This window comes from Oratosquilla oratoria, chromosome 18 (assembly GCF_046742065.1).
Source record: "Oratosquilla oratoria isolate Oo_2021 chromosome 18, ASM4674206v1, whole genome shotgun sequence".
NCBI lineage: Eukaryota > Metazoa > Arthropoda > Malacostraca > Stomatopoda > Squillidae > Oratosquilla > Oratosquilla oratoria.
In genome coordinates this window covers 43,402,532-43,415,385 of record NC_134794.1, presented here as the reverse complement: position 1 = coordinate 43,415,385, position 12,854 = coordinate 43,402,532, and the positions used below count along the sequence as shown (strand labels likewise).

The window sequence follows — 12,854 nt, the reverse complement described above, 5'->3', positions numbered from 1 at the left end:
TACTACCCAATTTCTCTCCCAATCGTCTTAGTTAACATCCTATCATATGCCATACAAACTACATTGAACAGACTGATCCCTCTAAAACTACTACCTTTATACTTGACTTTTTTCCCTCATGTAGTGGAACTGTACATGTAAATCAATCCATCAGTATGCTTAATTCAAATAGGTAGACATTAAACAGTCTCATCAGTCATTCCCTACAGTATAACTACTTCCTCCTATATCAGACATTTTACATGATAACCATCTAGTTGAGGTGCCTTACTAGTTTTCATCTCTGAGTACTTTACTTGAATTTGTTATGGCTAGTGATAGATAATTCCCTCCAGATAAATATGGCATTTATCATAAATCTTGAGAGTATGTTATTATGCTGAAGGAGTTGATTTCCACTAGAAGTAAGTTTTCATATCAAACGTGAAGTTGTAATAGTGGGTTAAGTAATGCCTTGAAATAGTAGTTCAGTATAGAAAGAAATTTTTATATAAGTTTGATCTTTTCAGTGTAGATAATCTTTATTGACTTGGTAACAGGTCGGCAGCTGGGCAGGTAACCTAATGATGAAACATCAGCACAATGAGTTTCCATCAGACATCTTCCTCACACTTCTTGCTGTGGAAACGAAGATAACCATTGCTGATGCAGCTGCAGGTGGCCAGACAAGTACAGTTACACTAGAAGAGTTTCTGAATGAGGACATGGATAGAAAACTCATCCTCTCCATGACAATTCCAGCACTTCCAGAAAATACTCATGTAAGTGAGCAATAAGACTGACGGATAAAAATATACATGGAAGGTGATGGTGATTAAAAAAAGAAAAAGAAAAATGAACATTTACAATGGGTTTGCTGACTTGGTAAATACATAAAAAAGTAACAATGTTAATGGTTATGATAGGTATAAGATAAATCGGTGATAAAATGAATACATGGAATGACATCTACGCACTTAGAATGCTTGCCCAAGGTCTTACACTTTAATATAATTTTGTATTTCTTCTTGTTTGTTGACATAATTTTAGCCATCACTTGGCAAGGATTTCATAGTAGTGTGACTAATAAATATCAATTACTACTTCACACAGGTAAGATCCTTCAAAATCACCCCACGTGCAGTGAATGCTCATGCATATGAAAATGCTGTCTTTGTCCTGAGAACAGATCCTAATGATGATTTCCGTGTTCTTACAAGGCCAACTGTAGTTCTTAGTGGTATCAGATCAGCATTTGTAAGTTTTGAGTTTGTTTTTATATTTTTGTTTCCACCACTGGTTAATCTTGATTTTACTGTGTTAATTTATGAATTATTTGATACATCATGATTTTTATTATACGGTTTTGTAGGGGTAGTAAGTATTGTATTGCGGTTAAGAAATAATTGTTATAGTTTTGAAATCAGTACTTGAAATTATTATTCAATGTTTTTTATATTCTATAAAACACACCCTTCACACCAAATCTCAAAAGTACCACCAATAGAATAAAAAAAAAAAACAAAAAAAACACTGGCAGCATACTACTCAAACATCTACAACCAACCACCTAAATCACACAAAACGTCCACACAAACATATTCAGATGAAAGAAATACAAGAGGACATGGAAAGAAAATCAAGAAAGACAGCTATAGAAGAGATCTGAAAAAGAATAGCTTTCCTCACAGAGTAATAGACATTTGGAACAAGTTAGATGAGAAAGTAGTGTGTGCAAAAACAATACATGAATTTAAAAATATTTTAGATAAAATGAGATATAAAGACGGGACACCACAAGCATAGCTCCCCTTCCCGTAAAATACAACTAGGTAAATACAACTAGGTAAATACACCCAGATAACTAAACGATCCCTTCAAGAATGACCACCAAACTTAATACTCGAACAACAACCTCCAAATAAAAATCCCTCTGAGAAAACCCTAACACACCAGACAAGACCCACACTAGCATGCCTGCACACAGGACACCATCATAGAAAATGGGGAACCTCTCATACTACCATGCCCCACACTAACAAACCCAAGACAATAACACTTCTCTTTTCTAAGTGCCTTATGGTCTTGACTGGAGGCTGTTGCTGGTTTTGTGTAGGACATTTGGTCTTCTATGAGAGAGAGACTATGGGCAGTGGATTGATTTATTCGTTTATTTATTAATTCACTCAATCAATCCATTGCCCCTGGTCTCTCTTGTAGAAGACCCAGAGCCTCTATGAAACCAGCAGCAGCCTCCAGTGAAGACAATAAGTTACTTAGAGAAGAGATATTGTATTGTTATCTAGGGCTTGTTAGTGTGGGGCATGGTAGTAGATGTTCTGTTTTCTGTGATGGTGTCCTGTGTGCTGACATGCCAGTGTGGTTCTTGTCTGGTGGGTTAAGGTTTTCTCAGAGGGACTTTTATCTGGGGGTTGTTGTTGGAGTATTTAAAGAGGCAAGGGACTAATGATGAGTACCTGCTAGTGGTGATCCTGCTTGGTAGATTATGGAGAGAATAATCTACCTGCAGTCATTCTTTAGAACCTATCCTCTCCATGAGTTCCATCTGGAAGTAACTTAGGGCTGACACTTGGTCTTTGGACTAGGCCCAAGATCTCTTTTTATCATCTTCAACTGTATTTCCTTCCCTTTTTCATATAAGGAGAGTTGGCAGTCAGCAGTTGCTCCTCTCCTTCTACTACTGGGAGCTAGTGATATAGAAGCAGTTTTACACTAATGCAGTACAGAGATCTATAGGAAATATATTGGAGTGCTCAAAGAACACTCCAGTGAAATCCAAAGAAATGATTATTTTTCTCCTGCAAGAAAGATTTAAGTTAACTGATTGATAAAACAGAATTCCTGTCTCACAGGTCCGTGCTACTGAGACTGAGAAAGCGCTGTATGGCAAGCGCTTGACAGCAAAGTCATTGGTTTCATTTGCTTCCCAAGTTTTGGGTAATGAAATTAAACCAGATGACAGACCTATAGATTCTTCACCAAAATATAGAAAGGAATTAGCACAGTGCTTGTTATTCAAGGTGAGCATTTATAATATTGTTTTGTTTTTGTTTATTATACACTGTATATCTTTCAGAATCAGGCTGCCCTGGGTGCAGCCACTGCACCTCATCCTACACAATCTTACACAAACAGTCCCTAGACAACAACACAATGTTTCTTCCCTGAATGACCAATGGGGCTGTCCAGTGGCTGTTACCAGTTACCTGGTAGCTGTAGTTGTCCTGCAAAAGAGAACTTGGCAATAGATTGATTGACTGGGGAAAATAATCTGGCATAGATAAATGGATTATTTAGAAAAAAAAATTATGTTGGAGAAGCAGTTCAAGTTTATACCTAGAAGACTTAGTTTCAAATCCTCCAAATCTCCATAATAATTTTGGATATTTTACTGGAAAGTCATGTATGGCAGTAATGCAGGATAGAAGAACATGTAAATTGTATCAAGGTTGTTATGTATTGGCTTTTCCTTAGGTGCCAATTAGTTTCTCTGTTCTCCATGGTTACACGGAAGGGTTGAAGGAAACATAGGCTTCCGGCACTGTGTGTATTTCACACTCTGTTTACATTATGGCGCTCCGGGAAGCGCGCGAATTCAACGTTGAACAAAACAGAAATGGAAGGCGCATGTCGCCATTAACCTAATCATTTCTTTAATGTGAATACACTACATATTCCTCCCCTCTTATTTTTGATGGGTTTACACAAAATGTTACATGGTTTCTATTAACCTTTTACTAGGTTTCACTGACCTATTTGACCTCCTCAATAGAGGCTCAGTAGGAACATAAGGTTCATTAACAGATTTGTCAATGTTAATATTAGGAAGTACTTCAGTGGCACCTGCAGGTTGCAAAATGGTATCCCTGCCAACACAGTCATTTACAATTTCCTTGTTTCCAACATTACTGCTAATAGTTGGTTTAATAAGTGAATTTTCAACTTGATAATTAAACAGAGAAGATGCAGAAACTGGTGATTTTCCATTTTCAATAGTATTATACCTAGCTTTCAATTGATCACAATGTCTATGCCAAATTCAATCTCTACTTTCGGTTAACACTTTTACAACATAATTTCAGGCACCTGCAACCTCAATAATAATGCCTGGTAACCAAGGTTCACCTCTAGAATAGTTTTTTGCAAAAACTGCTAGTGCAACTTCAAATCTGCTTTCTACACAATCAAGAGCATTTTTCTTGTTAACCAGCACATTCTCTTCCTCCTTTGTTTTAGTCGTTTTACATTTGTCCAGAGGAGATTTAAATTTTCTGTGAAACATCATTTCTGCAGGGCTTTCTTTTGTACCTGAATGAATGGTTCTCCTATTGTTATACAGAAACCTACTAACTCTTGTGTTAATTGATCCCCTGTGATATTTTAGCATTCCCTGTTTAAAACTTTTAACATATCTCTCCACTAATCCATTAGATGCTGGGTGAAAGGGAGCTGGATTGATCAGTTTTATTCCATTCCTTTCATAAAACTCTTTGATATAAGCAGAAACAAAATAAGCAGCATTATCCGAAACAATGACATCAGGAATACCAAAATTAGCAAAGCTTTTTCTTAACAATTCCATAGTATTAGCACTTGTCATGCTTGAAGTATATTAAACATCAATAAACTTAGAATAAGAATCTACTATGATCAAAAAAATACTTATTTTCTATTGGTCCACAATAATCAATGTGAATCCTACTCCAAGGCTTACTAGCAAAATTCCACATCAATTTTCTACAAGAAACTTGATTATTTCTAACACTACATTCATTACAACTCTTTGCAAGCTCTTCAATATCATCAGAAAGCCTGGGCCACCAAATGTTTTCTCTGGCTTCAGCTTTCATTGCCACAATTCCATTATGACTGGAATGCAGTAGTTCTAAACACTTTAGCTCTTAAGGCAGATGGAACAATAACTCTATTTTTAAATAGAACAACACCCTTAAGAATTGATAAATCATTTTTAACATGAGAATATTCTCTACAAACATCCGAGTTGTTAGTCCATCCAAATTTTACCTGAGAAATTAATTTATTCAGTACAGGGTCTGCTTTTGTCATTTTCTGTACAACTTCAAAAGAAAAGTTAAAAGCATTGAAATTTTCTATAAGTTTCACATATTCTGGTGGTGTACCTGAATTGATACAATCATCAATAGGTAACCTACTCAAAGCATCAGCAACCACATTGGTTTTACCACTTTTATGAACAATATCATAGATATATTGTGACAACAGAACAGACCACCAGATTAATCTTGCATTTGAATTTATTGGAATTGCTTTGTTTTTTCCAAATAATCCAAGCAGTGGTTTATGATCCGTTCTCAACTCAAAATTCCTACCTAATAGATAGTATTGAAACTTTGTGACACCAAACACTAATGCCCTTCCCGGTCCGTCTGTGAGTAATTTTTCTCAGCAGAAGTAAGTTTTTTTACTAGCAAATGCAATAGGTTTTTCAACATTATTTTCAACCTGTATCAATACACACCCTACACCTACTGGAGAAGCATCACATTCTAGAATCAATTTTGACTTTCCTGTAAAGCATGATAAGACATTAGATTTACATAAAGCTTCTTTAATGACATCATAAGCTACTTGGCACTGGTTTGACCATACAAACTTGACATTGTTTTTTGTTAAATCATAGAGTGGTGACAAAATTTCAGAAAACTTAGGGATAAATCTACTATAGTAGGTGACTAATCCAAGAAATGACTGTAGCTCATGCAAGTTTTCTGGTACAGGAGCATCCCGAATAGCTTTAACCTTATTTGGTGATGGTGATAAGCCTTCTCCTGAAATTACATAACCAAGGAAATCAATAACAGTTTTATTAAACTCACATTTTCCCAGATTCAACTTGACATTAGCTTCAGCCAATCTATTCAAAACAAGCTTAACTTTATCACTTTGGTCTTCTCTCGACTTGGCGCATATAAGGATGTCATCTAAATAAACAAACCATCAATATCACTTAATAACTGTGATATGTACCTTTGAAAAATTCCCGGCGCTGATGCCAGTCCAAAAGGTAGTCTTTTGTATTTAAACAATCCCCTTTCAGTTGAGATAACAAGGTATTTCTGGTCTCCTTCAGAAACCTTCATTTGCAAATATGCATTACACAAGTCAAGCTTACAGAACACCTCATTATCTCCAACTGTAGCCAACATTTCATCAAGCTTAGGTAGTGGGTATTTCTCAATATTAATTTGACCATTCAAATGCTTAAAATCAGCACAAATTCTCATTTTTCCTGAATCTTTCAAGACGGGTACAATGGGTGAAGCCCAATCACTATAAGCTACAGGTTCTATGACTTTATTTTCTACAAGCTCCTGTATGGCAATATCAACTAACTCTTTGTGTGCTAAGGGCACTAGCCTTGCTTTGATGAATTTAGGAGTAGCATCTTTTTTCACATATATTCTAGCTTCAACTCCTTTAATAGGTAAATTGTCATTAACTTTATAACTATCCAAAAGTTGTTTAGGATTATCAGAAACATCCATGTCATTTACTGAATTCACTTTCAAAGCTTCATCTAAACCAGTTATCTTTATGCCTACTTTGCTCATTAAATCTCTCCCACATAAGTCATTACAGTGTGAATCAGTAACAAAAAATACATGATTTGTACTATAGTGATTAAACCTTACTACAAGATCAACTTGACCTTTTACCTTTATTTGGTGACCTCCATAAGCAATCAATTCTTTGGAAGATGGAGTCATTTTAACATTTAGTACTTTTATCCAATTTTCACCTATCAGTGAAACACATGAACCAGAATCTATCTCTAAAGGTATAGATTTATCATTTAACACAAAATTGTACATTTCTGGTTTAACAGATTTTAGACAATTACAAGAAACTTTCAGCAACATGCTTTTATCAACAACATTATTAGCACTACACTGGTGTTCTTCATGCTCTGGTTCCTGTTCAGAAACTGATTTGACATTTTTATTCTTAAAACTTTTAGAGCTATTTTGCTTGTATGCATCCTTTTGCTTAAATCTACAATTTTTTTCTAAATGACCCTGTCGACCACAATAGTGGCATTCCGAGTCTTTAAACCTACAAGCAGAACTTGGATGCAGGAAACCACAATGCTTACACTTTGACACAGTCTTGCTATGCACTTTTTGTACTGTACCTGATGAACTGGGATTACCTGTCTCTCCTTCCCCCATGTGAGCTTTTTCAAGCAACAGAATGCGTTCTAGGAGTGTTGAAGATGTTAATGCTTCTAGTTTCAGGTCTTCAGCAAGTAGATATTTGAAATAGGGTTCATGGTCCACTGCCATAAACAATTGGTCTCTCAGCCTGGCATCAAACATGGTGCCGAAGTTGCAATCCTTTGCCAGTCTCTTCAAGTCTGCATATAGCTCTTTCACAGTTTCTTTTTCAACTTTACGCCTTTGTTGAAACGAACACAAGCTTCGGTGATAGGATGGCTTTGTAATGAAATGGTTTTTCATTAATTCTATCAGCTCATCATTTGTCTTTGTAGTTGGCATATCTGGTGCCGTCAAATTCGCTAAAATTCCAAACATTTTGGTGCCTATGGACACAAATAACTGATTCTTCTTCTTGCCAGCATCAGTTATATCCTGTGTGGCTACATGGGCTTCAAACAAAGCCAAGTAGACATCAAAAGGGAGTTCTTCAGGGTTAAATGGCCCAATCTTGTTTGAAGATGCCATCTTTCACCCTGGTCTAGCTTCGTGGCTAGAAAACTATCAGACACGTCACACTAGGAAATTGTAACCCTTTCTCCTCTCATGTAGGAGAAAACAAGTGATGTCCGGTGCTGTGTAACAGGAAGCAATATAAGCAAAGGCACCTACACTCTGTGTGGTCACCTCTAGCATAGCTTACCCCCGCGTTACGATGCGCGTAGCTGAAGAATGTTTTCCTGCATATAGACCGTTTATCACTGTTTCTGGCCTAAACCACCAGAAAAAACACTTTGATCCTCATCGCCATTGTTATGTATTGGCTTTTCCTTAGGTGCCAATTAGTTTCTCTGTTCTCCATGGTTACACGGAAGGGTTGAAGGAAACATAGGCTTCCGGCACTGTGTGTATTTCACACTCTGTTTACATTATGGCGCTCCGGGAAGCGCGCGAATTCAACATTGAACAAAACAGAAACAGAAGGCGCATGTCGCCATTAACCTAATAATTTCTTTAATGTGAATACACTACAAAGGTAGTGGAAGATAACTGATGGTAAAGTACTTTTATATTGAAATTGCCTATTTTTTAGAAGTAGAGAAAGTTGCCTCCTTTGATGACCTTTCTTTACTCATTCTTTCCATGTGTCCATACCATCCCAGTACTCTCATTAGCCTTATCTACCTTCTCCTTTTCCACCTCCACTCTCCTCTTCACCTCCTCATTTCTCACTCTGTCCAACCTTGTAACCCTTACCTAATTCTCAGATATTTAATTTCAAACACATTTAATAAACATCTTTCTGCCTCTTAAATTCCAAGTCTCTGCCCCATACTATGCTTTTGGTACAATCACCTCTACATATCATCTCTGCATCCGTTCCCAGATGCCTATGTCTCAGGAAACTTTTCAATACCTCAAGACATTTATTTGATTCTCTTAATCTACAATTTACCTACACCCCCCCACTCCTCCATTTCTTGCCATGTGTGACCCCAAATACTTAAAACTGTCCACCTCCTTCAGCCTCTCTCCTCTAAGAATTACTTCCAACTTGCTACTGTCCTCTCCTCTTGTACATCACATCACCTTAGTTTTGCCCATATTTACCTACTTTCTTCTGTCACATACTTTCCCAAACTCTGTCACTGACTGCCTTAATCGAGTATTAAACAAAATATTATTCAAAGTATGTTGTTTTTTACAGACTATTTTAGGCATTGTTGGCACAAAGGCAGATGCAGCTATACAGAGTGGTGGTAAAGACCCTGAAACGTCCTCCTATCCTTCAGTAAACCGGAATTTGATCAGAATGTAGACACCTGGCCAATTGGAAAACCAGTGCCCAAAATTGGAACGTCGCTTCTTCAGGTTTTGTCCAGGTTAGGTAGGAAGGAAAGTAGTGAAAAAGAAGGTGTTGTGTTAGTTTATTAAACCCATGTGTGGTTATCGTCATGTTAATACTCCTTTAATTTACCTGAATTATCATGAATGTATTGTCTATGGTATCTTGCTACATTGCTTCTGACCCAGGGCAGTGGGCAAGGATACAAAGATGAGAGGGGGAAAAGGGTGATGGGGAAGTAGGTAAACATGCCTTTGACTTTGGCTACCTCTGTTGTTAAGGTGGAAAAAAGCTCTTGATATATTGGTGTATCTTCAAAAACATAGAAATGGAACAGAAAAAGACTTAGCCTTCCCACAGTTACATGGATTAAAGCCACTCATATTTGTGCCACTCCAGTAACAGAAGTTTCAATTTTATTGTACACTTTCATTTAGTCTTCCCATTAGCTGAATGAAAAAGATGAATATGTATGTGTATTTACCTAGTTGTTATTTACCTAGTTGTAATATACGGGAGGGGTGGGAGCTATGCTCGTCGGTGACCCGTCTTTGTATCTCTCCGGCATCAAGTTTTATCTTAAAATCTTGTATAGTGTTTGCACATACTGTTTTTGTTGTCTAATTTTGTTCCATGTATTAATCGCTCTGTGTGTGGAAAAACTGTTTTTTTTGCCTTTTTTTCAAGTTTTTTTGCTATAACTATCTTTTTTCAGTATTTTTCCGTGTTTCCTCTCGTTTTTAACCGTTGGACCCACACTAACAACGGTCATTCCCTGTCAAAAACTTCCATTCCTTTCATTATTCTGTAGATAGTCAGCCAAAACTCCTCTTTCTCTTCCTTTGTTCCAGAGTTTGGTAGGTTCAGTTTTGGATAGTCTTTGCTCATATGTTAGTTCGGCGAGAGTCCGGTGCTAGTTTGGTGGGGTTTGTCGCTCATTTGTAATACTTTCTACGTTTCTTATATTCTTTTTGGGTACTGGGTGTCCAAAGTGACTGCTGCGTTACTCAAGTTTTGGTCTTCTTAGTATAGTTAGTATTTTCTTTATCATTTCTTCATCCATATAAGTAAATGCCACTTTGATTGGACCTCAAATAAAATTGTAGGTTTCTCCGAATATTTTATTTATATGCTTATCAGGTTTCATGTCCTTTCCAATCATCACTCCAAGATCTTTTTTCAGAGTTTGCGTTTTTTTATTTTTTCTTCTTCAATTCTCTAATCTTTTGATATTCTGTTTTTACTCTTTCCAAATTCCATTATACTTGTCATTTCTTTATATTAAATTTTCACTTCCCACTTTTGAGTCCAATTCCTATATCATATCCAGATCTTGTTGCAATGAGTTGCAGTCCTCTTCCCGTGAAGGGGGCTTTGGGGAAGAGGGGAATGTCTGTTGAAGGAAGGAAGGGGAGAGGACGGAAGACAGAGGTGAGTGGAGAAATGGTTTGTATATGGATAATGTTGTGGGGGGGGACTGGCATGAGGGAGGAATGGGGCGGGGGGGTGGGGGGTGGGGTAGTATGTGTGAGTAAATTTTGACGCAGCCCGAAGGGATTTCTCCCCGTCCTCTCCTTATATGCAAAGGGGGGACGGAGAGGGGGGGTCGCCGATTAAATGAAGCGGCCTTGCTGTGGATTGTACTGTGTTCTTGCGACACTGCGTCTGACCCGGGTAGGGCGGGGTGGGCAGGGTTCAGGGATGACCCGTCCATCCAGGAGCGGTGCTCCAGATGAGAGGAAAGGGTGGGAGCGGGTGGTGGAGTGTATTTAGGGATGAAATGGGTGGGAGTGTTTTTAATGCCTTTCCCTTTTGTGGCTACCTCCCTTGGAAGGGGGAAAAAGCCTTGGTAATATGAATGTATGTTATGGTAAGTAATTTTGCATCATCTGCAAAAAAATTCATTTAGATCTCCACGCCTTCATTCATGGTCATTAACTGTATACAGCAAACATGATCGGCGCCAAGATACTGATCCTATGCGGGAACACCACTTTTTACTTCTTCCCAGTGGCATGTGTTGTGTTGTGTGTGTGTGTGTATACTATATTTTATATATACAATAGTATATATATAATAGTATATATATATATACACACAGGTTGAAGTTCCCAAAATTGGCATCATTCGGACCTGGGCCTATTCAGAGTTCGGGAGATTTCCTACTTTTGGCAAAGCTAATATATTGTACATAAATCACAACCTTTTTTTTTAAATTTATGCATTGCCACCCATCACTGTATTGGCCATTCAAATCTAACTTAAGAGTTTTCATGGAAAATTTTGGCCAGGGTCCGTCACCATCTCACTAGAAAAAATTTAATTTCCTTCACTGTGATGCTGTTCTATTCCACTGCAATCAAAGCCTTTCTCTAAGTCTTTCACTTTTATCTGTGCCTCATAGTTTTATGCATGTCCATACTTTTTAATGTTCCACTTTTAGCATAAACATTCCCTCAATTGTGTTTTCCTGTTTCCTTCAAGTCATACACAGTGGAAAAAGAACCTGACATTGAAAATTTCACACAACTTATGCACCAATGTTTCTGAGTCTTGACTTATTCCAAAAGGTCTATGTTTTTCACATATACTCAGAACTTTATTCCTTTCTTTTTTTTAGCAGGCCCACTAAGGGACATTTGGGCAGCATATTCAAACAGCAAAAAAGATATTGAATAATCTCTGAAAACAGAGGCACAACACATGGGACACCGTGTGCAGCACTGATCACAACAATAACTTATAACCTTGGCAGTTAAAAAACTGTGGGGCTGGGCATGGTGGAGCAGTGTGCCACCCACCCCGTAGCGGTGGTTTGCTGAACTAATGCCAAATACACTCAACCCTTGGATTTCGCAAACCTTGAATTTGCAGACTTTCGATTTAGCAGAACAAAAAAAAAAGTGTGTCCAGTAGTAACAGTGAAAATGCCAGACGAAGTCTGTAAAATGAAAAATTTGTCCACTACGGTTTCCAGTAGTAACGGTGTATGTGCACTCCGAAACCTAACGGCATGGTTCAATTTCCTTCTTTATATGGTAATGTACATCATTTCTACATACATACTGTAGCTTTTTATTCCATATCTAATACGTATGTGCACGCCCGAAACCTAATGGTGTGGTTAAAATTTTCTTCTTTATATGTAATGTACATCATTTATATATATGTACTGTAGCTTTTTATTAACATATCTAATACATATGTGCATGCTGAAACCCTAACAGACAATTGTCTACATAATGGACTTGTGTCCGATAGGTGTCCCGGTAGTAACGAATGTGCACGCCGAAAACCTAATGGCATGGGTTCAAATTTCTTCTTTATATGTAATGTACATCATTATACATATGTACTGTAGCTTTTTTATTACATAATCTAATACGTATGTGCATGCTTGAAACCTAAGGGACAAGTTTTCTCTATGTAAACAGATTTATGTCTGATAGGTGTCCCGATAGTAACGTATGTGCATGCCGAACACCTTAACGCATGGTTCCCACTTTCTTCTTTATATGTAATGTACATCATTATACCATATGTAACTGTAGCGTTTTTATTAACATGTGTAATATGTATGTGCCACACCGAAACCTAACGGACAATTTTCTTGGTAACGAACTTCTGTCCGGTATTCCAGTATTGGGTAACAGATGGGACCCCGATTTTCAAATAATCGGACTTTTTGCTGATAAATGGACAAGGGTTCCTACATGCAATTTGTCCATTAAATCGAGGGTTAAGTGTAGTGGGAGCTTTTAGCGTGTGTGATAGAATGTGATAGATAGAAATTTCCTCTATTTGTATAAATT

The 12,854-nt window shown here is 37.4% G+C and overlaps 1 protein-coding gene across 1 annotated transcript in view; it reads left to right on the top strand.

The window, feature by feature from the left end:
* Positions 1-12,854, top strand: part of LOC143034854 (uncharacterized) — a 69,317-nt gene that overhangs the window by 50,571 nt on the left and 5,892 nt on the right. The window contains exons 9-12 of the mRNA XM_076201198.1: positions 540-761; positions 1,093-1,236; positions 2,853-3,020; positions 8,905-8,988. Coding sequence (XP_076057313.1) covers positions 540-761; positions 1,093-1,236; positions 2,853-3,020; positions 8,905-8,988 — 618 coding nt within the window. The remainder of the gene's footprint in view (positions 1-539; positions 762-1,092; positions 1,237-2,852; positions 3,021-8,904; positions 8,989-12,854) is intronic.